Source organism: Papio anubis, chromosome 20, assembly GCF_008728515.1.
Source record: "Papio anubis isolate 15944 chromosome 20, Panubis1.0, whole genome shotgun sequence".
NCBI lineage: Eukaryota > Metazoa > Chordata > Mammalia > Primates > Cercopithecidae > Papio > Papio anubis.
Window position 1 is genome coordinate 4,267,466 of NC_044995.1, and position 24,124 is coordinate 4,291,589.

At 52.0% G+C, this 24,124-nt stretch overlaps 2 protein-coding genes across 3 annotated transcripts in view; one reads left to right on the top strand and one right to left on the bottom strand.

The window, feature by feature from the left end:
- Positions 1 to 11,612, bottom strand: part of TEAD2 (TEA domain transcription factor 2) — a 23,125-nt gene extending 11,513 nt beyond the window's left edge. Inside the window, 7 exon segments of the mRNA XM_009194944.4 lie at positions 4,608 to 4,666; positions 4,763 to 4,879; positions 5,433 to 5,444; positions 6,625 to 6,687; positions 9,108 to 9,172; positions 9,515 to 9,752; positions 11,584 to 11,612. Coding sequence (XP_009193208.1) covers positions 4,608 to 4,666; positions 4,763 to 4,879; positions 5,433 to 5,444; positions 6,625 to 6,687; positions 9,108 to 9,172; positions 9,515 to 9,746 — 548 coding nt within the window. The 5' untranslated portion in view covers positions 9,747 to 9,752; positions 11,584 to 11,612.
- On the top strand, positions 10,130 to 23,962 carry DKKL1 (dickkopf like acrosomal protein 1). 2 transcript variants are annotated; one of them, XM_009194943.1, is made up of 5 exons: positions 10,130 to 10,177; positions 13,682 to 13,854; positions 14,630 to 14,770; positions 14,914 to 15,006; positions 23,564 to 23,962. In XM_009194943.1, exons 1-5 carry the CDS (start codon positions 10,147 to 10,149, stop codon positions 23,873 to 23,875), a joined length of 750 nt encoding a protein of 249 aa, XP_009193207.1. In that variant the 5' UTR covers positions 10,130 to 10,146; the 3' UTR covers positions 23,876 to 23,962. The 2 variants fall into 2 exon arrangements, with proteins under 2 accessions (XP_009193207.1, XP_003915935.1); XM_003915886.5 differs by lacking the exon at positions 10,130 to 10,177 and adding an exon at positions 12,405 to 13,120.
- Positions 23,963 to 24,124: the final 162 nt, after the last annotated feature.

Genomic DNA, 24,124 nt, shown 5'->3' on the forward strand with positions numbered 1-24,124 from the left:
TGCCCACATGTGGCTACTGACCACACACCTCGTGGCCACTGAGCACTAGTGTGGCTCATGTACCTGAGAAACAGAATCTTTAATTTTATTTAATTTTAATTTAAATAGCTGCATGGGCTAGTGGCTATAGTATCAGTCACAGCCCTAGTAGCCCTAGAGATAGTGGTGAAGAGACTTAGATGTCAGAGGTCAGACCAGGCGCACTGTATTCCCAGCACTTTGGGAGGCCAAGGCAGGAGGATCGCTTGAGCCCAGGAGTTTGAGACCAGCCTGGGCAACACAGCAAGACCCCCTCTCTGATTTTTTTTTTTTTTTAAGATGGAGTTTCGCTGTTGTTGCCCAGGCTGGAGTGCAATGGTGTGATCTCGGCTCACCACAACTTCCACCTCCTGGGTTCAAGCTATTCTCCTGCCTCAGCCTCCCGAGTAGCTGGGATTACAGGCATGCACCACCACGCCTGGCTAATTTTGTATTTTTAGTAGAGACAGGGTTTCTCCATGTTGGTCAGGCTGGTCTTGAACTCCCGACCTCAGATGATCCACCCATCTCAGTCTCCCAAAGTGCTGGCATTATAGGCGTGAGCCACTGTGCCCGGCCTCCCATCTCTATTTTATAAAGAAAAAGAAGGAAGGAGAGGGAGAAGGAGAGAGAAATGGGGAGGGGGAGGGAGGAGGAGGAGGGGGAGAAAGAGGAGAAGAAAGAAAGGAGGAGGAAGAAAGAAGGAGGAGGAGGAGGGAAAGAAAGGAAGAAAGAGAGAGGGAGGGAGGGAAAGAAAGAGAGAAGGAAAAGGAAGAAGAGAAGAAGGAGGAGGAGGAAGGAGAAGAAAGGGAAGATGGAAGAAAGAGAAGAAAAGTCAGAGGTCATGGGAGGCTGAGGTGGGCAGATCACCTGAGGTCAGGAGTTTGAGACCAGCCTGGTCAACATGGCGAAACCCCGTCTCTACTAAAAACACAAAAATTAGCCAGGTGTGGTGGTAGTAATCCCAGCTACTCAGGAGGCTGAGGCAGGAGAATCACTTGATTCTACTCTAGGAGGCGGAGGTTAGTGAGCCAATATCTCACTACTGCACTCTCCAGCCTGGGTCACAGAGTGAGACTCTGCCTCAAAAAATAAGTCAGAGGTCAGGGAGATAGGATATGGGGGTCAAAGGTCAGAAAAGATGTCAAGGGTCAAAAGACCAAGATCAGATGACAAACTCCAGGGACCTCCAGACCCTGACTCCCATGGGTTCTGCCCTAGACCTTGTCATCCCAATTCTAAAATCTAAACTTCAATACTCTGCCCATTGACATAATCTCTAATCATCAAAGCCACCTCTTCAGATAGGCCTTTTCTGTCCCTTGTCTAAAATAGACCTAATACACTCTGCTCTATTTTTCTTTTTTTTTGAGACTGAGTCTCGCTCTGTCGCCCAGGCTGGAGTGCAATGGCCGGATCTCAGCTCACTGCACGCTCCGCCTCCTGGGTTTACACCATTCTCCTGCCTCAGCCTCCCGAGTAGCTGGGACTACAAGCGCCTGCCACCTTGCCCGGCTAGTTTTTTTTGTATTTTTTAGTAGAGACGGGGTTTCACCGTGTTAGCCAGGATGGTCTCAATCTCCTGACCTCGTGATCCACCTGTCTCGGCCTCCCAAAGTGCTGGGATTACAGGCTTGAGCGACCACTGCGCCCGGCCTCTGCTCAATTTTTCATATTTATTCCTTTTCTTTTCTTTCCTTTTTTTTTTGTTTGAGACAGAGTTTTGTTCTTGTTGCCCAGGCTGGAGTACAATGATGTGATCTCGGTTCACCACAACCTCCGCCTCCTGCATTCAGGCGATTCTCCTGCCTCAGCCTCCCAAGTAGCTGAGATTACAGGCTGTGCCACCACACCCAGCTAATTTTGTATTTTTTTAGTGGAGACGGGGTTTCACTATGTTGGTCAGGCTGGTCTCGAACTCCTGACCTCAAGTGATCCACCCGCCTCAGCCTCCCAAAGTGCTGGATTACAGGCATGAGCCACCGCGCCCGGCCTCCTTTTCTTACTAATCCTCTGTTTATATGTTTATTGTCAGTCTCTTCCCAGCCCTAAATGAAGCTCCGTGAAGGCAGGGATTTCACCTGTCTTACTGCTGTGCCCCCAAACCAAGCACAGTATCAGGCACTTAGTAGGCACTCAACAAATACTGGACTGGCCTCCTCTAGATTCCTGGAACCCAGCAAGATCTCCTACCTCGGGACCCTGTCATGTGCTATTGCCTCTGCCTAATATATTCCCACTCCCATTCTTTTTTTTTTTTTTTTCCTTTGAGATAGTCTCACTCTGTTGCCCAGGCTGGAGTGCAGTGGCACGATCTCAGCTCACTGCAACCTCTGCCTCCCAGGTTCAAGTGATTCTCCTGCCTCAGCCTCCAGAGTAGCTGGGACTACAGGAGTGCATCACCATGCCCGGCTATGTTTTGCATTTTTAGTACAGATGGGGTTTTACCATGTTGGCCAAGCTGGTCTCGAACTCCTGACCTCAAATGATCCGCCCTCCTTGGCCTCCCAAAGTGCTGGGATTACAGACGTGGGTCACCGTGCCGGGCCTCCCACTCCCATTCTTCACCTGACTAAGTCCTACCCAGGCTTCAATGTTATCTTCTCAGAGAAACCCCTAGAACTTTCTCCTCCACCCCAGAACCTGCTGTGGTTCTTCACAGCACCTCACACATTCTTCAATTTTCTGTTTATGCAGGTGATTATTTGATTAACACTCATTTCCCCCATTTGACTAACAGCTCCATAAAAGTGGAAACCCCAGCGTCAGTGCAGTGCCTGCCCAATCCCCCACCCTCCAGCTCAGCACCCTCCCCTGCAAAACCCTCGGCCCCCAGGTACTTTATCTGATGCTTCCCATGTCCCCATTCAGCAGTGGTTCCCTAGTGACCTTCCTTCTCTTCCAGTCTAGATCCCACAGCCTGTCATTGCACTCTTTATTTATTTATTTACTTATTTTTTGAGATGGAGTCTTGCTCTGTTGCCCAGCCTGGAGTGCAGTGGCACAATCTCGGCTCACTGCAACCTCCGCCTCCCAGGTTCAAGCGATTCTCCTGCCTCACCCTCTTGAGTAGCTGGGACTACAGGTGCCTGCCACCACACCCAGCTAATTTTTTTGTGTGGTTTTTTTTTTTGGTGTTTTCAGTAGAGATGGGGTTTCACCATGTTGGCCAGAATGGTCTCGATCTCCTGACCTCGTGATCCACCCGCCTCAGCCTCCCAAAGTGCTGGGATTACAGGCGTGAGCCACTGCACCCGGCCCTCACTGCACTCTTTCTCTGGCAATACTGTCAACACTCCTGCCTCACCGTCCTGCAGCCACACTAGCCAATCAATGCCTAGCCTGGATCCATCGGTTCTTCTCTGGGCTGAAAAATGCACCCCCAGCCCGCCACGGTGGCTCACGCCTGTAATCCCAGCACTTTGGGAGGTCCAGGGAGTGGGATCACTTGAGCCCAGGAGTTCGAGACCAGCCTGGGCAACACAGCAAGACCACCGTCTCTACAAAAAATCAACGAATTAGCCAGGCGTGGTGGCACACACCTGTAGTCTCAGCTAGTCAGAAGGCTGAGGCAGGAGGATTGCTTGAACCTAGGAGGCTGAGGCTGCAGTGAGTCATGATTGTGCCACCACACCCCAGCCTGGGCAACAGAGGAATATCCTGTATAAAAAAGAAAAAAAAAAAAAAGCACTTCTCATCATCTTCTGGGGCCCATTTCTATTCTTTTTTTTTTTTTTTTGAGACGGAGTCTCACTCTATCGCCCAGGCTGGAGTGCAGTGGCCGGATCTCAGCTCACTGCAAGCTCCGCCTCCCAGGTTCACGCCATTCTCCTGCCTCAGCCTCCCGAGTAGCTGGGACTACAGGCGCCTGCCACCTCGCCCAGCTAGTTTTTTGTATTTTTTTAGTAGAGACGGGGTTTCACTGTGTTAGCCAGGATGGTCTCGATCTCCTGACCTCGTGATCCGCCCATCTCGGCCTCCCAAAGTGCTGGGTTTACAGGCTTGAGCCACCGTGCCCGGCCCCATTTCTATTCTTATAGGCTAGAAACATATCCTGTCACCTCAAGGCTCTCTCAGAACTGAAAAGGACACTCCCACTTACCTCTGGGAAACATTTTCTTCCTTCTGAATCTAAGAGAAGATTAATTATAACCTCTGTTCTACCCTCAGGTCCAAGAACCACCTAATAGAGGCTGGGCACGGTGGCTCACGCCTGTAATCCCAGCACTTTAGGAGGCTGAGGCAGGTGGATCACGAGGTCAGGAGTTCAAGACCAGCCTGGCCAACATGGTGAAACCCCATCTCTACTAAAAATACAAAAATTAGCCGTGCATGGAGGCAGGCACCTGTAGTCCCAGCTACTCAGGAGGCTGAGGCAGAAGAACTGCTTGAACCCAGGAGGCGGAGGTTGCAGTGAGCCGAGATTATACCACTGTACTCCAGCCTGGGCGACAGAGCAAGACTCCGTGTCAATAAATAAATAAATAAATAAAAGAGGGGAGATGGGAGCTAGAAGGTGGAGTGAGAAAGGTCTCTGTGGGGGTGTGAGGGTGGGGGGCAGGTGCTGAGCCAGGACACATAGTACTCACTCTGGAACATTCCAGGGGGGCCCAGATCCCCCAGACCAAAACTGGAAAAGCTCAGAGGCCTGGATAGGACACAAAGAAAAATGGCTGGTCAGTCCCCTGTGGACAGTTGCAGCCCCATCCATCCCCCTTTGCCCCTAAGTCAGACAATCCCCAACCTGGACCACCTGAGGACCGGTGGGACCCAGTTTGGCCTGCAGGGAAGGCGCGGAGATGAGCTGGGCAGAGGACATGGTCGCCATTGTCTGGAAAGCCTTGTCTTTGGAAACCTGGTCCTAGAGGAGGAGGCGGAAGTTCATGTGAGAGCAGCATCCCAGTCAACATGGCAAGAGGGGGGTGGTGCCAGGGTGGGGCAAAGATGGGGAGGTACAGAGGTGGGGAGTCAAGGCAAAGGGTTGGTGGCCGGGCGTGGTGGCACACGCCTGTAATCCCAGCACTCTGGTAGCCTGAGGCGGACAGATCACTTGAGGTCAGGAGTTCAGTATCAGGCTGGCCAACATGGTGAAACCCTGTCTCTACTAAAAATACAAAAATTAGCCAGGTGTGGTGGCGCACACCCATAATCCTAGCTTCTAGGGAAGCTGGGGCACAAGAATCACTGGAACCCAGGAGGCAGAGGTTGCAGTGAGTGGAGATCGCACTCCTGCATTCCAGCTTGGGCGACAGAGCAAGACCCTGTCTCCAAGAAAAAGAAAAAATGGAAAATAAAACGGCAAAGGGTTGGGTTGGAGGAGGGTTGAACCTCTCACCACAGCCCTCTGCCTCTCCTCAGGGACGGGGCACTAGTCTGGAGTGAGCGTGGGTGGGAGGATGGGCAAGGGGACTTACCACATTCAGGGCCTGCCCGGGGGGGTGGGGGAGGGTGCCAAAGGAGGAAAGAAAACATGACTTAGGAAGTGCGGCCCGGACTCCCCCACCTCCCTGCCCTACCCGCCCGCACAACCCCGCCACCCTGAGCTGAGCAGTGCCAAGGGATGGATGCAGAACAGGAAGTGGAAGTGGCCAGCCCTGGAGGGGAAAAGGGGCTCCCTGCCCAGAAAGACAGTGATGGGGGTTTCTAGAACAAGGAAAGCCAGAAGGTTCCCAGATGTCCAGGAGACAGGAAATGAGAATTTCAGAGCCAGCGGGAAGACGAGGTGAATGTTTCCTAATCCAGACAGAACAGACAGGGAACAGAGAAGGTCGAGAACAGGCCGGAAGGGAAGGGTTTCAGACCTAGAGAGAAAGAAAGGGAAAGTTGCCGGATACAAAAAAAAAAAACAAAAACAGGAAGCGACTGTCCCCAAGTCCAGAAAAAGAGACAGAAAAACCCCGCACACCCAGAAGGAGGAGAAAATGAGGGTCTCTGGCCAAGAGGAACCAGGAAATCCAAAGGATGAGGAAAAGGAAATGAATGAGCAATCTCCACCAGGGAATGAAGATTTCTGGGCACAAAGAGTAGGCAGATCACACGAAGGCCAGGAAATAGGAAAACCAACCAGCGGAGATGAAGAGGAGGCTTTCACAGCACAAGACTGGGGAAGAAATGAGACCACCAGGAAGAGGGAAAGGAGGAACAGGAGCAGAGGGAAGCGAGGGGGACAGGAACAGTGGTCAAGGGAGGGGACTGATGGCTCATCCTTCCCACTGCCCTGAGCAAAAACCTTCAGCCCTCTCCATGCTATCGCTCCCTGCCCAGGGTCTCAGCAACCACACCACCATCCCTAGGCATCTCCCTTTATGGGCCACTGACTCCCCACCTGGATGACTGTACCCCCCGCCCTGTCCACAGAGGTCCCTCACCTGAGGTCTCTATCCCCCTCTGTCTCTGGGTTTCTGTCCCTCTTTCTCTGGGTCTCGGTCCCCTCCCCCAAGTCTCTGTCCCCCTCTCCCTGGGTCTCTGTCCCTTTCTCTCTGGCTCTCGGTCCTCCCCCTCTAAGTCTCTGTCTCCCACCCCCAATCTCTGTCCCTCTCTTTCTGGGTCTTGGTCCCCCACCCCCAGTCTCTGTCCCCCTCTCAAGATGTCTGCTTTGGTCCCTACCTTCAACTTGGACTGGATTTCCCTCGATTTCCTTCGGGCCAAAACCTGGATGTGACTAGAAACCTGGAAGGATCAATGGAGAAGCAGATTCAGGCCACAGCCACCGCCCCTGTGTTCACTACCCCTTCTCTCCCTCCAGGTGCCTCACTGAGCTGCTGGAACATGAAAGGTGACAAACACACTGAAGATGAGAGCCGTCTCAGGAGCATCCAAACACAAATGTCCATAAAGAAGCTCTCAAATACCACGGATCCTCCCGGGACCCATCCCATCCAGGCCTCCTTCCCCTCCATCATGCTGTCTGTGGCTCCCCTGGGTCTAACACAACCATCCCCAAATAGGCACAGCGAGAGCACATGAACAGATGTGCTGATACAGTTCAGACATTTGTCCCTTCCAGATCTCATGTTGAAGTGCCATCTCCAGTGTTGGAGGTGAGGCCTGGTGGGAGGTATTGGATCATGGAGGCGAACGCCTCATGAATAGCTTTGCACCATCTCCTTGATAATGAGTGACTTCTCACTCAGTTCATGCAAGATCTGGTTGTTTAGGCCAGGCGTAGTGGCTCACACCTGTAATCACAACATTTTGGGAGGCCTAGATGGGCGGATTACTGGACGTCAGGAGTTCAAGACCAGCCTGGCCAACATGGTGAAACCTTGTCTCTGCTAAAAACACAAAAATTAGGGCCAGGCACAGTGGCTCACGCCTGTAATCCCAGCACTTTGAGAGGCCAAGGCAGGCGGATCACCTGAGGTCAGGAGTTCAAGACCAGCCTGCCCAACATGGCAATACCCTACCTCTACTAACTAAACATACAAAAAATTAGCCAGGCGTGGTGAGGTACGCCTGTAATCCCAGGTACTTGGGAGGCTAAAGCAAGAGAATCGCTTGAACCCAGGAGGTGAAGCTTGCAGTGAGCCAAGATCTCGCCACTGCACTCCAGCCTGGGCGACAAGAGCAAAACTCTCTCTCAAACAAAAACAAAAAAAAATAAAAATTTGCCAGATGTGGAGGCGCGTGCTTGTAATCCCAGATACTTGGGAGGCTGAGGCAGGAGAATCACTTGAACCCAGAAGGCGGAGGCTGCAGTGAGCTGAGATCATGGAACTGTACTCCAGCTTGGGAGACAGTGAGACCTTTGTCTCAAAAACAACAAAAACTGGCCAGGCGCAGTGGCCCACCACTGTAATCCCAGCACTTTGGGAGGCCAAGGCAGGTGGATCACCTGAGGTCAGGAGTTCGAAACCAGTCTGACCAACATGGTGAAACCCCATCTCTACTAAAAATACAAAAATTAGCTGGGCATGGGGGCGCGGGCCTGTAATCCCAGCTATTCAGGAGGCTGAGGCAGGAGATTCGCTTGATCTCGGGAAGGGGAGGTTGCAGTGAGCCGAGATCGTGCCACTGCACTCTAGCCTGGGCGACAGAGCGAGACCCCATCTCCAAAGAAAAAAAACAACAAAAAGATCTGGGTGTTTAAAAAGAGTCTGGGACCTTTGTCTTTCTTCTCTTGCTCCCACTCTCCATGTGCCAGGCCTGCTCCCACTACCCTTTCCTCCATGACTGGAGGCTTCCTGAGGCCTCACCAGGAGCAGATGCCAGCTCCATGCTTCCTGGACAGCCTGCATAACTGTGAGCCAAAATAAAGCCTTTTCTTTCTTTCTTTCTTTCTTTTTTTTTTTTTTTTTTTTTTGAGGCAGAGTCTCGCTCTGTCGCCAGGCTGGAGTGCAGTGACACAATCTCGGCTCACTGCAACCTCCACCTCTCGGGTTCAAGCAATTCTCCTGCCTCAGCCTACCGAGTAGCTGGGATTACAGGCACACATTGCCACTCCCAGCTAATTTTTGTATTTTTAGTAGAGATGGGTTTCACCATGTTGGTCAGGATGGTCTCGATATCCTGACCTCCTGATCCACTCACCTAAAGTGCTGGGATTACAGGCATGAGCCCCTGGCCCAGCCTAAAGCTCTTTTCTTTATCAATTATCCAGTCTTGCCAGGTGCGGTAGCTCACGCCTGTAATCCCAGCAATCCCAGCACTTTGGGAGGCCGAGGTGAGTGGATCACCTGAGGTCAGAAGTTCGAGACCAGCCTGGACAACATGGTGAAACTCCATCTCTACTAAAAATACAAAATTACCCGGGCATGGTAGTGCATGCCTGTAATCCCTGCTACTCAGGAGGCTGAGACAGGAGAATTGCTTGAACCCAGGAGGCAGAGGTTGCAGTGAGACAAGATCGGGCCACTGCACTCCAGCCTGGGCAACAGAGCTAGACTCCATTTCAAAAAATAAACAAATAAATAGATAACCCAGCCTTGGGTAATTCTTTACAGCAACACAAACGGACTAACACACACGCCGAGAAGACAGATGAACACACAGGAAGCAGCTTCTTCCTTGAACCTGAACCTGCCCATATGAGGATGACCCTGAGAAGACCAGCCCATCCTAGACAGAAGCCCACAAGTCCGTTCCGAGACCTGTTTTCGAGTTCGGGTCTTCCCTGTTCTCAGCTTGATGTAGCGGGCGATCAGTTCATTCCGACCTGAAGATTCAAAGATGGAACAGAGTTAGTTAGACTTTCAGCAGAACTTCCCCACGGCAGGGACACCAGGAAAGAAGAAAGCAGCAAGAGTCCCCAAAGGTCTGCAGCAACTGGGCTGCCGGTCCCCTCAGCTACATGGAAGCCAGACTGCTTGGGTTCAAATCTCAGCTCATTGGACCCAGCTCTGTGCAACTATAAGCAAATCACTTAACCCAGCTGTGCCTCAGTTTCCTCATCTGTGCAAATGGTGATGCTAGCTCCTACTTCTGAGTGCTCCATAAACCTTGGTTACTGTCATTATTCATCAGTGGGGGCCAGGGCAAAAGACAGAAGTAGACTCACCATACATCTTGCCTTCATCGGACAAAATAATTTTCCGGCGGCCGCAGGGTGGATAGATGGCCAGGGCCTCCTGGAAGCTCTGCTCAATGTCTGGGCTCCACACCCCCTCTGCATCCGGGCCCCCGTCACCCCCAGCCCCCTCACTGCCGCCGGTACCCTCCTCACTGCCTTCCTCACTGCCCGTCCAGCCGCTGCCATCGTCCAGGGCAGCCCCAGCCCGGGGTTCCCCCATCTGGGCCTGAAGGAACACAGAACTCAGCAAGCTTCCCCCAAACCCCACCCTCAAGGGACCTGAAGCTGAGAGGGCTGGGACTCTGGACCACTGGGTCTGAGGGAGGAGGGGCCAGGGGCCTGGTCTCCTGGGTCTGAGGGAGGAGAGGGCTGGGGACCTGGACTCCTGGGCCTGAGGGAGGAGGAGCTGGGGGGGACTCCTGGGTCTGAGGGAGGAGGATCTGGGGCCTGGACTCCTGGGTCTGAGGGAGGGGGTGCTGGGGCCTGGGCTCCTGAGTCTGAGGGAGGAGAAGGAGCTGGGTTTCTGGGAAAGCTGAGGATGGGAGTGTTCTCAGAGTTTCCAGAGGAACTCAATTATGATGAAGTCACAATGATTACCCCAGAGTGATTACCCCAGAGTAATGCCGAGGGCCATGAGGGCTAAAGGTTCGGGTATGAATTATGGGTTTTAAAGAAAACAGGAGGCAAAAGCTAGTGGTGGGGAAGGAAGATGTGGGTGAAACTTTCCCAGTCCCACCCCAAGAACAGGTGCTAGGATGTGAGCAGCAGCTGCCAGAAAAGAAGAGGGGCCAAATAAGACTGAGGGGAGGTCTAGAGAGACGGGAACAGAGACTCAGAGGGGGGGGGGGACAGAGACCCAGAGAGAGGGACAGAGACCCAGGGAGAGGGAGAGACAGAGACCAGAAAGAAGGGGACAGAGACCAGGGAGAGGGGGACAAGGACCAGAGAGAGGGGGCCAGGGACACAGAGAGAGAGGGAGACAGAGACCCAGAGAGAGAGGGACAGAGACTCAGAGAGAGAGGGGGCCAGAGCCCCAGAGAGAGGGCAACAGAGACCCAGAAAGAGGGAGACGGAGACCTAGAGAAGGTAGGGACAGAGACTCAGGGCAGCAGCTGAGGCCGAGACCAGGAGAGACACACAGAACCACAGGCTGGGGGACTGGGGCGCCCTGCCATCAGGAGAGCCAGAACAAAGGGCCCAGGCGTCCCCTCCCCCAGCTTCCCACAACCCCCATCAGGGGAGGGGCTTGCCGGCCAGGGCGACTCCCCTCCGGCACCGGGCCCCGCCCCTCCCCTCCCCCGTGCGCCGTGGGCTCTGATCCAACTCAAGTTCCCAGCGACTTTCCGGAGGCCGGGAACAGGGAAAACTTTTTCCAATACAGTCAGATCCCGCCTCCCCGGAGGCTCCATATCCTCCACAGCTTTCCCAGGACCCCAGAGTCCAGGCCCCTATTCCCCTCCTCCCGCGGACCCTAGCAGACAAAGACCCTGGGCCAAGCCCAGTGGCGCTGCGGCGTTCAGGACCCCCGTAGGCCAAAATCCCAGCCCAGCCCTCCCCCATGTGGCCAGACAAAGGGACGGTGGAGCCGGGTAAGAAAGGTCCCCCTAATTTCCCGCCCCAGACCCTAAACCTCCAAAGAGGCAAGGCTTAAGATCCAGAAAGCCCGGTAACCTCACCTCGGCCACCCCAGAGGCCCTCCCTTCTCCGTAAGAAGGACCAAATGCCCCCCAGATTACACACGGGGTCCTTCTCACTCCAAAGTGACACCGCCGCAGACACTCGCACGCCCCACACCCCGCCAGCGCCCTTGGCCCGCACCCGCTACTGCGCGCACGCCCAAACTCAGACCCAGCCGCAGGCACCCTAACTCCGCCAGAGTTCCCACTCCTCACTGAGGCTCGGTCACGGGCACAAATTCGGGCCCCCGGGCAAAAGAAGACTGCGAACCATTCAGAGACGGTCCCGCAAACGCACGCCTCACCTCCTAACCAGCAACTCCCCACCCCAACTCACACACCCCAAAGCAGGATCCCCGACTCCCGCCGGCGCCTTCCTACCTCCCGGCCTGGGGCTGGGGAGCCGCGGGCGGGCGGGGCGCTGCGAGGGAGAAAGTTGCCGGGAGCTTTGTTTGGGAAAAGTGGGAGGGACCGGAGGGGGGGCGGGCCTGGCCGGCGGACAGCGGGAAGGGGGATCCGACGGTGACAGTTTGGGGGAGGATTTTTGCTTTGGGAGAGATCAGCCTATCTCGGGGCTGGTAGGAACTCAGGATTTGGATGCTTGAGAAAGGAGGGGGTTTGGGGGTTCGGACTCCAGGTCAGAGGGAAAAGGCTGATAGGAGCCAGGAACCCCTGGTCTGAGGGAGGAGAGGCTGGGTGCTGGGACTCCTGGATCTGGGAGAGGAAGGGGCTGGAGATATGGGCTCCTAGGTCTGAGAGGGGACGGGGCTGGGCACCTGGAATCCCGGCTACCCTCTAGTGTTTGCGTATTGGGGGTGTGGAAGTGATACGAATACAAAGAATCTTTACTGTTCGGCCCTAAGGGTTTTTTTGTGTGTGTATTGTTGTTGTTGTTTTGAGGATTGGGGTCTGGGGATGAGTTTTGACTGATTCCTATGACAACATGGTTTCCTTGTGAAGAGTTAAGAGTTGAGGGTAGGACCACCGGGAGTTTATTGGAGGCCCACGTAGGTGCAGATTCCTCATCTACAGGCTCTAGTGGACTGGAGACGGCTGGCGGCTGTCCCAGGACAGGGAAGAGCGCTTTGGTGCCTGAGAGAAGATGACTTAGGGCCCGGTCTCTTAAGAGTGAAGGGCTGGGTGTTCAAAATTACGGGACTAGAGGGGGCTGGAGTCCGGACCTGAGGTCCTCATGGAAAAGGGAAGTTTGATTCCGGGTTCCTTGGCAGATGAAATATACGGCTGGATTTAGGGTTTCCGGAGAGAACGCGACTTTTTAGTGGAACTGGAGCGGGAAAACCAGAAGGGACACGGAGAAAAGGTTCCGAGACAGATACACGATTAGAGTGAGAATTAAAAGGGCTGCTCGTACTCCGGTGTCTCCAGTAAGAGGAGCCTAGGACTGGAACTCGGGGTGCTGAGGGCAAGATCTGGGACGCAGGGGAGTGGCCCAGTGCAGAGGCGTGGCTTTCAGCCAAGAGGCGTGGCCATCTGAGATAGGGAGGGACTCCGAAACGAGGGCCGCAGAGAACACCTCCAGGACTTGGTCTCCAGGACTGAGGTCAACTGACAGGGGCGTGGTCTGGCGGCGTGGGCGTGGCCAGGGAATGAACTCACGGCTCTGGCTTAAGAGGTGTGGTGAACGAAGGATGGGGCGTGGCTCTGTCACCAAGGGCGTGGTCATGGAATAGAGGCCGGGGCTCCTAGGTAAGGCCGGCAAGTTTGGAGCGTGGTCAGACAATAGGGGCGTGGCTACGGCTCGCGTAGCGCAACCAACGCTCTGGACCAGACCTGGGCTCGAGACCATAACTGTTCGGGTTTAACAGTCCGTGGGCGGCCGGAATCCGGGAGTCCGGTGACCGGGCTGTGGTCTAGCATAAAGACGGAGCCCAGAAGAAGGGGCGGGGTATGGGAGAAGGTGAGGATTGAGATCTGGTCGTGAATGTGGGCGAAAGTGAGGAAAAGACCATTGGATGAGGCCGGGTGCTGTGGCTTACGCCTGTAATCCCAACACTTTGGGAGGCCCAGGTGGTCGGATCACTTAAGGAATTCGAGACCAGCCTGGGCAATGTGTGGAAACCCCGTCTCTACAAAAAATACAAAAATTAGCCGGGCGTGGTTGTGCGCGCCTGTGGTCCCAGCTACTTCGGGGGGCTGAGATGGGAGAATCACCTGAGCCCGGGGAGGTCGAGGCTGCAGTGAGCCGTGATTGTGCCACTGTACTCCAGCCTGGACGACAGAGTCTTGGTCTCAAAAAAAAAAAGTATATGAGACAGAACCCAGAAGAGCCGGACCTGGGAGAAGAGGGGGCCTGGCAAGGTGGAGGGTGTGGGAGTAGAAGAAAGAAGCAGTGGGGGAAATGAGCGCGGTGTGAGAGTTGCCTGAACTGGGGAGGCGGCCTGGGCAAGGTGCTGGAGAGGGGCGTCTTGGGTGGGGGCGTGGCCACTGCGCGGGGCTCTGACCCCGACCCTTGCCACAGCCTCCCCGTCTGCCCCCACAATGCGGCATCGGCTGGTCCTGCTGCTGCTCCTCTCTGCCCTGGTGACCCCCTCCACTGCAGCCCCTATCCACGATGCTGATGCCCAAGAGAGCTCCTTGGGTCTTACAGGCCTCCAGAGCCTACTCCAAGGCTTCAGCCGACTTTTCCTGAAAGTAAGTGATAGCGGAGGGATGGGGAAAGAAGTACTGAGAAGAGGTTCAGGGACGCAGAGTGGGAGATGGTTCGGGGCCAGGCAGGGGGACAGGCAGGATGAGAGTCAAAGGGACAGAGAGAGAGGGCAACAGGGAGACCAAGAGATAGGAAGAGGGAAGGGGCTGGGCCCAGGCTATAATCGCAGCACTTTGGGAGGCTGAGGCAGGAGGATCATTTGAGCCCAGTAGTTGGAGACCAGTCTGGGCAACATAGTGAGACCCTCATCTCTACAAAAAAATATGAAAAATAGTTGCAGGTGCATGCGCCTGTAATCCCAGTTGCTTGGAAGGCTAAGGCAGAAGGATCCCTTGAGCCCAGGAGGTCGAGGCTGCAGTAAGCCATGATCGCACCACTGCACTCTAGCCTGGATGACATAACAGGGAGACCCTGTCTCTAAATAAAGAAAGATATACGTGCATAAATAAGAGAGGAAAGGTAACAGGCAAAGAGAGAGGGAGATGGGACAGAGACAAGAGACTGGGGAAAGAGACAGGAGGAGAGGGGGATGGGGACAGAAGAGGAACAGGGATAGTAAGGCAATGGGACTGAGAATAGAGACAGAATTGATGGGAGATGGAGGCCAGAGGTTAGGCCCTAAGTATCAGAGGGCAAAAAGTAAAGGGGATGGGAGGGACTTGGGGCCAGGACTCGGGAGCATCCTAGCAGGGCTGCAGAAGGGGCTGTACTGGGGAGATGTGAGGTCCAGCAGCTCACCAGTCCCTCCTCCGGCCCCAGGGTAACCTGCTTCGGGGCATAGACAGTTTCTTCTCTGCCCCCATGGACTTCCGGGGCCTCCCTAGGAACTACCACAAAGAGGAGAACCAGGAGCACCAGCTGGGGAACAACACCCTCTCCAGCCACCTCCAGATCGACAAGGTGCCTATGCAGGGAAGCCCTTCCTGGAGTCCCCATGGGATCCCTCCATCCCTCCATCCCTCGTGCTGCAGTATCTGTTGGGAGGGAAGGAGGGCAGAGGAGAAAAGCAGGTTTGCTCTCACTCTCTCATTGGATCCTCACAGATGACCGACAACAAGACAGGAGAGGTGCTGATCTCCGAGAATATGGTGGCATCCATCCAACCAGCAGAGGGGAGCTTCAAGGGTGACTTGAAGGTTAGGACATGCCCCGCCGTCAAAGTGTCAGGCCCAAACATTTTCTTTTTTTTTTTTCTTTTTTAAAGCAGAGTCTCACTCTGTTGCCCAGGCTGGAGTGCAGTGGCGCAATCTCAGCTCACTGCAACCTCCGCCTCCCGAGTTCAAGTAATTCTCCTGCCTCAAGCTCCCTAGTAGCTGGAATTACAGGCGCCCGCCACCACGTCTGGCTAATTTTTAGTATTTTTTTTTTAGTAGACATAGGGTTTCTGCACGTTGGTCAGGCTGGTCTCGAACTCCTGACCTCAAGTGATCTGCCCACCTTGGCCTTCCAAAGTGCTGGGATTACAGGCATGAGCCACCGTGCCTGGCGAGGCCCTAACATTTTCTGTCGTTTAGGAGGACAAGAAGAACTGACCCTCCTACTCCCCCGTGTGGAACTTCCTCCTTCTGAGCCTGTTTTGCCGTCTCTCAAGTTGGGCAATCCAACTGTCAGAAATGAGATTTTTCGACCTCAGAATACATCCCCAAGGGTTTGGTAGACTGTAGAGGGCTTTGTGAGTGTCAAAGTGGTTTTCTTTTTTTTTTTTTTTTAACTACATAATAGTCAATCAAAGTGTTTCTATGAGCACCAAAATGTCTTATAAACCAAGAAGGGTTTTTAATTCTAAGTGCTTGGAAAGCTTCACCCTCATACACCCCAAAGTGTGTTTTTGTCTCAAAGTAAGTGCTCTGCAAACTTCAGAGTATTTTTCAATCTGTCCCAAAGTGGTTGGTAAACGTCTCCGTTATAAACTCCAAAATGTTTTTTGTTGTTTTGTTTTGTTTTTTGAGAATGGAGTCTTGCTGTGTCACCCATGCTGGAGTGCAGTGGCACAATCTCAGCTCACTGCAACCTCCACCTCCCAGATTAAAATGATCCTCGCACCTCAGCCTCCTGAATAGCTGCGACTACAGGCACAGACCACCACACCCAGCTAATTTTTGTATTTTTAGTAGAGACGGGGTTTCACCATGTTTCCCAGGCTGGTCTCAAACTCCTGAGCTCAGGCAATCCGCCCACCTCTGCCTCCCAAAGTGCTAGGATTACAGGCATGAGCCACCACACCCAGCCCAAAATGTGATTTTTTTTTTTTTTTTTTTTGAGATGGAGTTTCACCCTGTCACCCAGGCTAGAGTGCAATGGCACAATCTCAGCTCACTGTAACCTCTGCCACTGAGGTTCAAGTGATTCTCCAGACTTAGCCTCCCAAGTAGCTGGGACTACAGGTACACACCACCGCGTCTGGCTAATTTTTGTATTTTTAGTGTAGACGGGGTTTCACCATGTTGACCAGGCTGGTCTTGAACTCCTGACCTCAGGTGATCTTCCTGCCTCAGCCTCCCAAAGTTCTGTGATTACAGGCATGAGTCACTGCACCTGGCCCAATATGTCATTTTTAATACTGAAGAGCTTTATGAATGCTAAATGCTTTGTGTATTTCGCCTTTGGTAAACTTTTCTTTTTTTCTTGAAGTCTCACTCTTGTTCCCCAGGCTGGAGTGCAATGGTGCGATCTTGGCTCACTACAACCTCCACCTCCCGGGTTCAAGCGATTCTCCTGCCTCAGCCTCCTGTGTAGCTGGGATTACAGGCACCTGCCACCACGCCTAATTTTTCTATTTTTAGAGAGACAGGGTTTCATCATGTTGGCCAGGCTGGTCTCAAACTCCTGACCTCAGGTGATCCAACTGCGTCGGCCTCCCAAGGTGCTGGGATTACAAGTGTGAGCCACCATGCCCAGCCACCTTTGGTAAACTTCTACAAGTGATTGTAATCATGAAGTGCTTTGCAAAATCAGGGTATTTTTTTTTTTTTTTTTTTTTTTTTTGAGACGGAGTCTCGTGCTGTGTCACCCAGGCTGGAGTGCAGTGGCGCGATCTCTGCTCACTGCAAGCTCCGCCTCCCAGGTTCAGGCCATTCTCCTGCCTCAGCCTCCGAGTAGCTGGGACTACAGGCGCCCGCCACCACGCCCGGCTAGTTTTTTGTATTTTTAGTAGAGACGGGGTTTCACCATGTTAGCCAGGATGGTCTCGATCTCCTGACCTCGTGATCCGCCCGCCTCGGCCTCCCAAAGTGCTGGGATTACAGGCTTGAGCCACCGCGCCCGGCCAAGTTTTTTTTTTTTTAAACATATTTTATTATTTTGGAAACGAGTCACCCTGTGTCACCCAGGCTGGAATGTAGTGGTGCCATCTTGGCTCACAGCAACCTCCACTTTCCAGGTTGTGGAAAGGAAAAAGTTTCTCTGTAAAGTTTTTTTTTTTTATTAAATAATAAATCATAAGTGTTAGAGATAATAGTTTTTTTTAAAACTAACTTTTTTTAATCCTCTTTGCTTTGTGTTAATAATGCTTTCTTAAACTGTATCTTATGTAGTTGTTAGATATAAGGAAATAAGTACATTCTGTGTCCTTGTACTTTTTTTTTTTTTTTTTGAGATGGAGTCTTGCTCTGTCCCCAGGCTGGAGTGCAGTGGCGCCATCTTGGCTCACTGCAAGCTCCGCCTCCCAGGTTCACACCATTCTGCCTCAGTCTCCCTAGTAGCTGGGACTACAGGCATCCGCCACCATGCCAGGCTAATTTTTTTTTTTTGTATTTTTAGTAGAGACAGGGTTTCACCTTGTTAGCCAGGATGGTCTCGATCTCCTGACCTCGTGATCTGCCCGCCTCGGCCTCCCACAGTGCTGGGATTACAGGTGTGAGCCACTGCGCCCAGCCTGTGACCTTGTACTTTAACCAAGATATTTGGTCTCGACATGCTCAAGCATGTCCCGGCTCACAGCTTATGCCCCTTCCTCATTAGGAAATGTTATTACTTCTCTAAGTCTTTTCGCAAGCAACTTCCTCTGTTCCTTTGTTCTCCATTGCCTTTACTTATTTAAGAAAGTTTTTTAAGTTGTTAGCCAATTGGGTTTAGCTTAGACTGTGAGATCCAGCTCCAACCAATGGAGACAGGACATAGCAGTAAGGACCCAACACATAAGGGACAAATATTCCTGCCTTTCTTTGTTCATTGTGCTCTTGCGGCAGGATTGCTGATGGGCAGCACCCTTTCTGCAGAAAGTAAAATTGCCTTGCTGAGAAAACTTTTTGTCTGAACGCTGATTTTTCCTTGCGACACCAAGAAATAAGCATTTTAATTCTAACACAGATTCAAGCAATTCTCCTGCCCCAACCTCCCAAGGAGCAAGGATAACAGGCACGCACTACAACATCCGGCTAATGTGTCTTTTGTTTGTTTGCTTTTTGTATTTTTAGTAGAGAAGATGTTTTGCCATGTTGGCCAGGCTGGTCTTGAACTCCTGACCTTGGGTGATCCGCCCACCTTGGCCTCCCAAAGTGCTGGGATTACAGGCAAGAGAATTTTTTTTTTATTGAGACGGAGTCTCGCTCTGTTGCCCAGGCTGGAGTGCAGTGGCGTGATCTCAGCTCACTGCAAGCTCTGCCTCCTGGGTTCACACCATTCTCCTGCCTCAGCCTCCCAAGTAGCTGGGACTCAGGCGCCCACCACCACACCCGGCTAATTTTTTTGTCTTTTTTAGTAGACGGGGTTTCACTGTGTTAGCCAGGATGGTCTCGATCTCCTGACCTTGTGATCCACCCGCCTTGGGCTCCCAGAGTGCTGGGATTACAGGCATGAGCCACCACGCCTGGCCTGTATCATTTTCTTAATGACTTACCTTAGTTTCTAACAAATCCGTGGTACAGTAAGTTATATTAAGACATAGTATTTTTATGGGTTTTTTTTAATTATTATACTTTAGGTTCTAGGGTGCCTGTGCAGAACGTGCAGATTTGTTGCACAGGTGCATGTGCCATGGTGTTTTGCTGCACCCATCAGCCTGTCACCTGCATTGGGTGTTTCTCCTGATGCTATCCCTCCCCTGGCCCCCCACCCACAACAGGCCCTGGTGTGTGATGTTCCTTCCCTGTGTCATGTGTTCTTATTGTTCAGTTTCCCACTTGTGTGTGAACATGCAGTGTTTAGTTTCTACTCTTTTTTTTTTTTTTTTTTTTTTTTTTTTTTTTTTTTTTTTTTTTTTTTCTGGGGCGGGTCACAAGCTCTGTAGCCAGGCTGGGTGCAGTGGCCAGATCTCCAGCTCACTGCAAGCTCCGCCTCCCGGGTTCCAGCTATTCTCCTGCCTCAGCCTCGGGTAAGCTGGGACCACCCAGGCGCCCCATGCCTCGCCCGGCTAATTTTTTGTATTTTAAAGCCGAGAGGCAGGAGTTTTGCCCATTAAGCTAGCCAGGATGGCGTCTCGATCTCCTGACCTTGGCGATGCGCCGATCTCGGCCTCCCAAGGTGCTGGGATTACAGGCAGGCCACGCGCCCGGCGGTTTCTACTCTTATTAGTAGGTTTGTTGAGAATGGTGGTTTCCCAGTTTCATCCATATCCCTGCAAAGGACATGAACCCATTCTTTTCTGTGGCCAAGTAGTATTCCATGGTATATATGTATACATTTTCTTTATCCAGTCTATCACTGATGGAGATTTAGGTTGGTTCCAAGTCTTTGCTATTGTGCATAGTGCTGCAATAAACATACATGTGCATGTGTCTTTAAAAAAAAAAAAAAGTACAATAAATATCCCTATAGTCTCTTTTCCATAAACCAAAATTTCTCAAGGTTGGCATCATTGGCACGTGAAGCTGGATAATCTTTGTTGTAGGAGCTGCCCTGTGCACTGTTGGATGTTTGGTAATATCCCTGGGCTCTATACCCACTAGAGAGAAGTTGCCTCCTGCTGGGCACGGTGGCTCACACCCGTAGTCCCAGCACTTTGAGAGGCAGAGACAGGGGGATCATTAGGTCAGGAGTTCAAGACCAGCTTGGCTAACACAGTGAAACCCCATCTCTACTAAAAATACAAAATATGGGGCCAGGCGAGGTGGCTCATACCTGTAATCCCAGCAGTTTGGGTGGTTGAGGCAGGCAGATCATGAGGTCAAGAGTTTGAGACCATCCTGGCTAACACAGTGAAATTCCGTCTCTACTAAAAATACAAAAGAAATTAGCCAGGCTTGGTGGCGGGCACCTGTAGTCCCAGCTACTCAGGAGGCTGAGGCAGGAGAATGGCGTGAACCTGGGAGGCAGAGCTTGCAGTGAACCGAGATCGCGCTACTGCACTCCAGCCTGGGCGACAAAGCGAGACTCCATCTCAAAAAAAAAAAAAAAAAAAAATACAAATATGGCCAGGAGCGGTGGCTCATGCCTATAATTCCAGCACTTTGGGAGGCCGAGGCGGGCAGATCACCTAAGGGCAGGAGTTTGAGACGAGCCTGACCAACATGGAGAAACCCTGTCTCTACTAAAAATACAAAATTAGCCAGGTATGGCGGCGCGTGCCTGTAATCCCAGCTACTCGGAAGGATGAAGCAGGAGAATCATTTGAACCCAGGAGGTGGAGGTCACAGTGAGTGAAGATAGCACCATTGCACTCCAACCTGGGCAACAAGAGCGAAACTCTGTCTCAAAAAATAAGTAAATAAATAGGCTGGGTATGGTGGCTCACACCTGTAATCCTAGCACTTTGGCAGGCCAAGGCAGGTGGATCACCTGAGGTCAGGAAGTCGAGACCAGCCTGGCCAACATGGTGAAACCCTGTCTCTACAAAAATACAAAAAATTAGCAGGGCGTGGTAGCAGGCAACTCTAACCCCAGCTACTTGGCAGGCTGAGGTAGGAGAAATGCTTGAACCTGGGAGGCAGAGGTTGCAGTGAGAGGGGATTGTGCCATTGCACTCCAGTCTGGGCGACAAGAGTGAAACGCTGTCTCAAAAAAATAAAAAATACAAATACAAAAAGTTAGCTGGGCGTGGTGGCAGGCGCCTGTAATCCCAGCTACTCGAGAGGCTGAGGCAGAAGAATTGCTTGAACGGGGGAGGCCGAGGTTGCAGTAAGCCGAGATTGTACCATTACACTCCAGCCAGGTGACAGTGCGAGGCTCTGTCTCCAAAAAAAAAGAGAAGTAGCCTCCTCACCTGCACCAGTTGTAACACCCAAAAATCTCTCCAAACTTCGGTTGAGAACCCCCGGCCTAGATTGTGGCTTCTTAACATTTTATCTATTTTTATTTTTTTTTTTATTTCTGAATCATATGACAGTAAACGGCTGACATCATGACACTTCACCCATTAATACTTCAGCAGACACTCCTGAGACTGATACATTCTCCCACAAGACCACACTACCATTTTGTTTTTTTCTTTTTTTTTTTCTGAGACCAAGTTTCACTCTGTTACCCAGGCACAATCTCGGCTCACCACAACCTCCATCTCCTGGGGTCAAGCGATTCTCCTGCCTTAGCCTCCTGAGTACCTGGGATTAAAGGTGTGTGCTACTGCTCCTGGCTAATTTTTGTATTTTTAGTAGAGACGGGGTTTTGCCATGTTGGCCAGGCTGTTCTCAAACTCTCAACCTCAGATGATCCACCCATCTCGGCATCCCAAAGTGCTGGGATTACAGGCGTGAGCCAACGCACCTGCCCCGCAGTACCATGTTCACACCCAAGAAAATGTGGCTATCAAACTGTTTTGGGTGTTTATTTGTTTGTTTGGAGGTGGAGTCTCACTCTGTCACCCAGACTGGAGTGCAGTGGTACAATCTCAGGTCACTGCAACCTCCACCTCCCAAATTCAAGAGATTCTCCCACCTCAGCCTCCGAATAGTTGGGATTACAGGCACACACCACCAAACCTGGCTAATTTTTGTATTTTTAGTAGAGATGGGGTTTCAACATATTGCCCAGGCTGGTGTCAAACTCCTGACCTCAAGTGATCCACCCGCCTCAGCCTCCCAAAGTGCTGTGATTACAGGCATAAGCCACCATGTCTGGCCTATCCAACTGTTACTGTGGTATTACTTTGCTAGGGCTACTGTAACAAAGTACCACAAACTGGGTGGCTCAAACAGAAATTGATGGTCTCACTATTCTGGACGCTGGATATTCAAGATCAAGATGTCAGCAGGGCTGGTTCCTTCTGAGGCTGTGAGGGACAATCTGGTGCTTTGCTGGCCACCTTTGGTGTTCTTTGGTTATGAAAGCATCATCCTGATCTCTGCCTTTGTCTCCATCTTCTGTACTCCCTGTGTGCATTTGTGTCCGAATTTTCCCTTAGCATAACAACACCAGTCACAGGCCAGGCACAATGGCTCACACCTGAAATCCCAGCACTTTGGGAGGCTTGGCGGGCGGATTACCTGAGGTCAGGAGGTCGAGACCAACCTGGCCAACATGGTGAAATCCCATCTCTACTAAAAATGCAAAAATTAGCTGGCATGGTGGCATGCCCCTGTTATCCCAGCTATTCTGGAGGCTGTGGTGGGAGAACTGCCTGAACCCAGGAGGCGGAGGCTGCAGTGAGCTGAGATCGTGCCACTGCACTCCAGCCTGGGCTACAGAGCGAGACTCCATCTCAAAAAAAAAAAAAGAAAAAAAGAACACCAGTCATGTTGGATTAGGGCCCAACCTAATGACCTCATCTTCACCAATTATATCTGCAATGACCCTAGTTCTAAATAAGGCCACATTCTGATGTATTAGAGGTTAGGATTTCAAAATATGAATCTGGGGAGGAAAGAATATGGTTTCTGGATCTTGCTCTGTTGCCCAGGCTGGAGTGCAATGGCACGATCCTGACTCACTACAGCCTTTGCCTCCCAGGTTCAAGTGATTCTCCTGCCTTGCCAGGTTCAAGTGATTCTCCTGCCTTAGCCTCCCGAGTAGCTGGGATTACAGGAGCGTGCCACCATACCCTGCTCATTTTCATATTTTTAGTAGAGATAGGATTTCGTCATGTTAGCCAGGATGGTCTCAAACTCCTGACCTCAAGTGATCTGCCCACCTCAGCCTCGCAAAGTGCTGGGATTACAGGCATGAACCACCAGCCACGGTGTCTGGCCAGAAGGAAACAATTTAACACCTAACAATCTCCTGCAGGGCTTCTCAGACCTCATCTTACTAAAAGGCAGACTGACTCAGCAGGTCTGGGTGGGGTGGGACCTATTAATTTGCATACCTAACAACAGCAGCCCACCCTTTGAATTGCAAGGACCCAATAGACACTCAGTCCATATTCAAACTTTCTCCCTCGACTCAAAGCTGTCCTTGAAAGCTTTTGATTCATGATCAATGAAGGATCACATATTGCATTTATGGTCATGAGTCTTCAGTAAACCCAAGAGCTTTTAGTCCCAAAGTGCTTTGTACATTTCAAACTGCTACCCTCTAAACCTCAGAGAGGATTTAATCCTAAAGTGCTCTATAATCCCAACAGGCATTATAATCCCTGAAGTACTCCATTACCTCCCTTTTGAAAGCCCTCAAACAAATTTTCCAATCCCAAAGCATTCTACAAACCTCAGAGTATTTGTAATCCTTAAGTGTAAACTCAAGTGCTTTGTAAACCTCAAACAGGGCTTTTGAACCCACAAAGCATCCTGTCATCTGCAAAGTGGGCTGAATAGGTTAGTGGGGACTGACCATCCTGGGGTGCTATTTGGAGTATGAGAGGGTCTCCTTGTTCTTCCTCCCCAGGTACCCAGGATGGAGGAGAAGGAGGCCCTGGTACCCAACCAGAAGGCCGTGGACAGCTTCCATGCAGAACTCCATCCCCGGGTGGCCTTCTGGATCATTAAGCTGCCACGGCGGAGGTCCCACCAGGATGCCCTGGAGGGCGGCCACTGGCTCAGCGAGAAGCGACACCGCCTGCAGGCCATCCGGGATGGACTCCGCAAGGGGACCCACGAGGATGTCCTAGAAGAGGGGACCGAGAGCTCCTCCCACTCCAGGCTGTCCCCCCGAAAGACCCACTTACTGTACATCCTCAGGCCCTCGCGGCAGGTGTAGGGGTGGGGACCGGGGAGCACCTGCCTGTACCCCCATCAGACCCCGCCCCAAGCACCATATGGAAATAAATTTCTTTCTTACATCTAACACCACCATCTCCTTTCGGCATTTATCCCCAAGCCCCTGCCAACTAGACCATGGCAAGGGCCCCCAGTCCCAGCTCTGAGCATGACAGCTGGCTGTGCTAGCTCTTGCCTAAGTCTACCAGGCTTGATTTTCTCATTCAGGCATTGTCTATGCTCTATAGCT

Bases quoted from the DNA above. Each gene is read 5' to 3' on its own strand.
- DKKL1 (XM_009194943.1), top strand. From the start codon at position 10,147: ATGCCGAGGGCCATGAGGGCTAAAGGTTCGG. The intron at 13,855-14,629 runs GTAAGTGATAGC...CTCCGGCCCCAG, and splicing joins TCAGCCGACTTTTCCTGAAA to GGTAACCTGCTTCGGGGCAT. The intron at 14,771-14,913 runs GTGCCTATGCAG...GGATCCTCACAG, and splicing joins GCCACCTCCAGATCGACAAG to ATGACCGACAACAAGACAGG.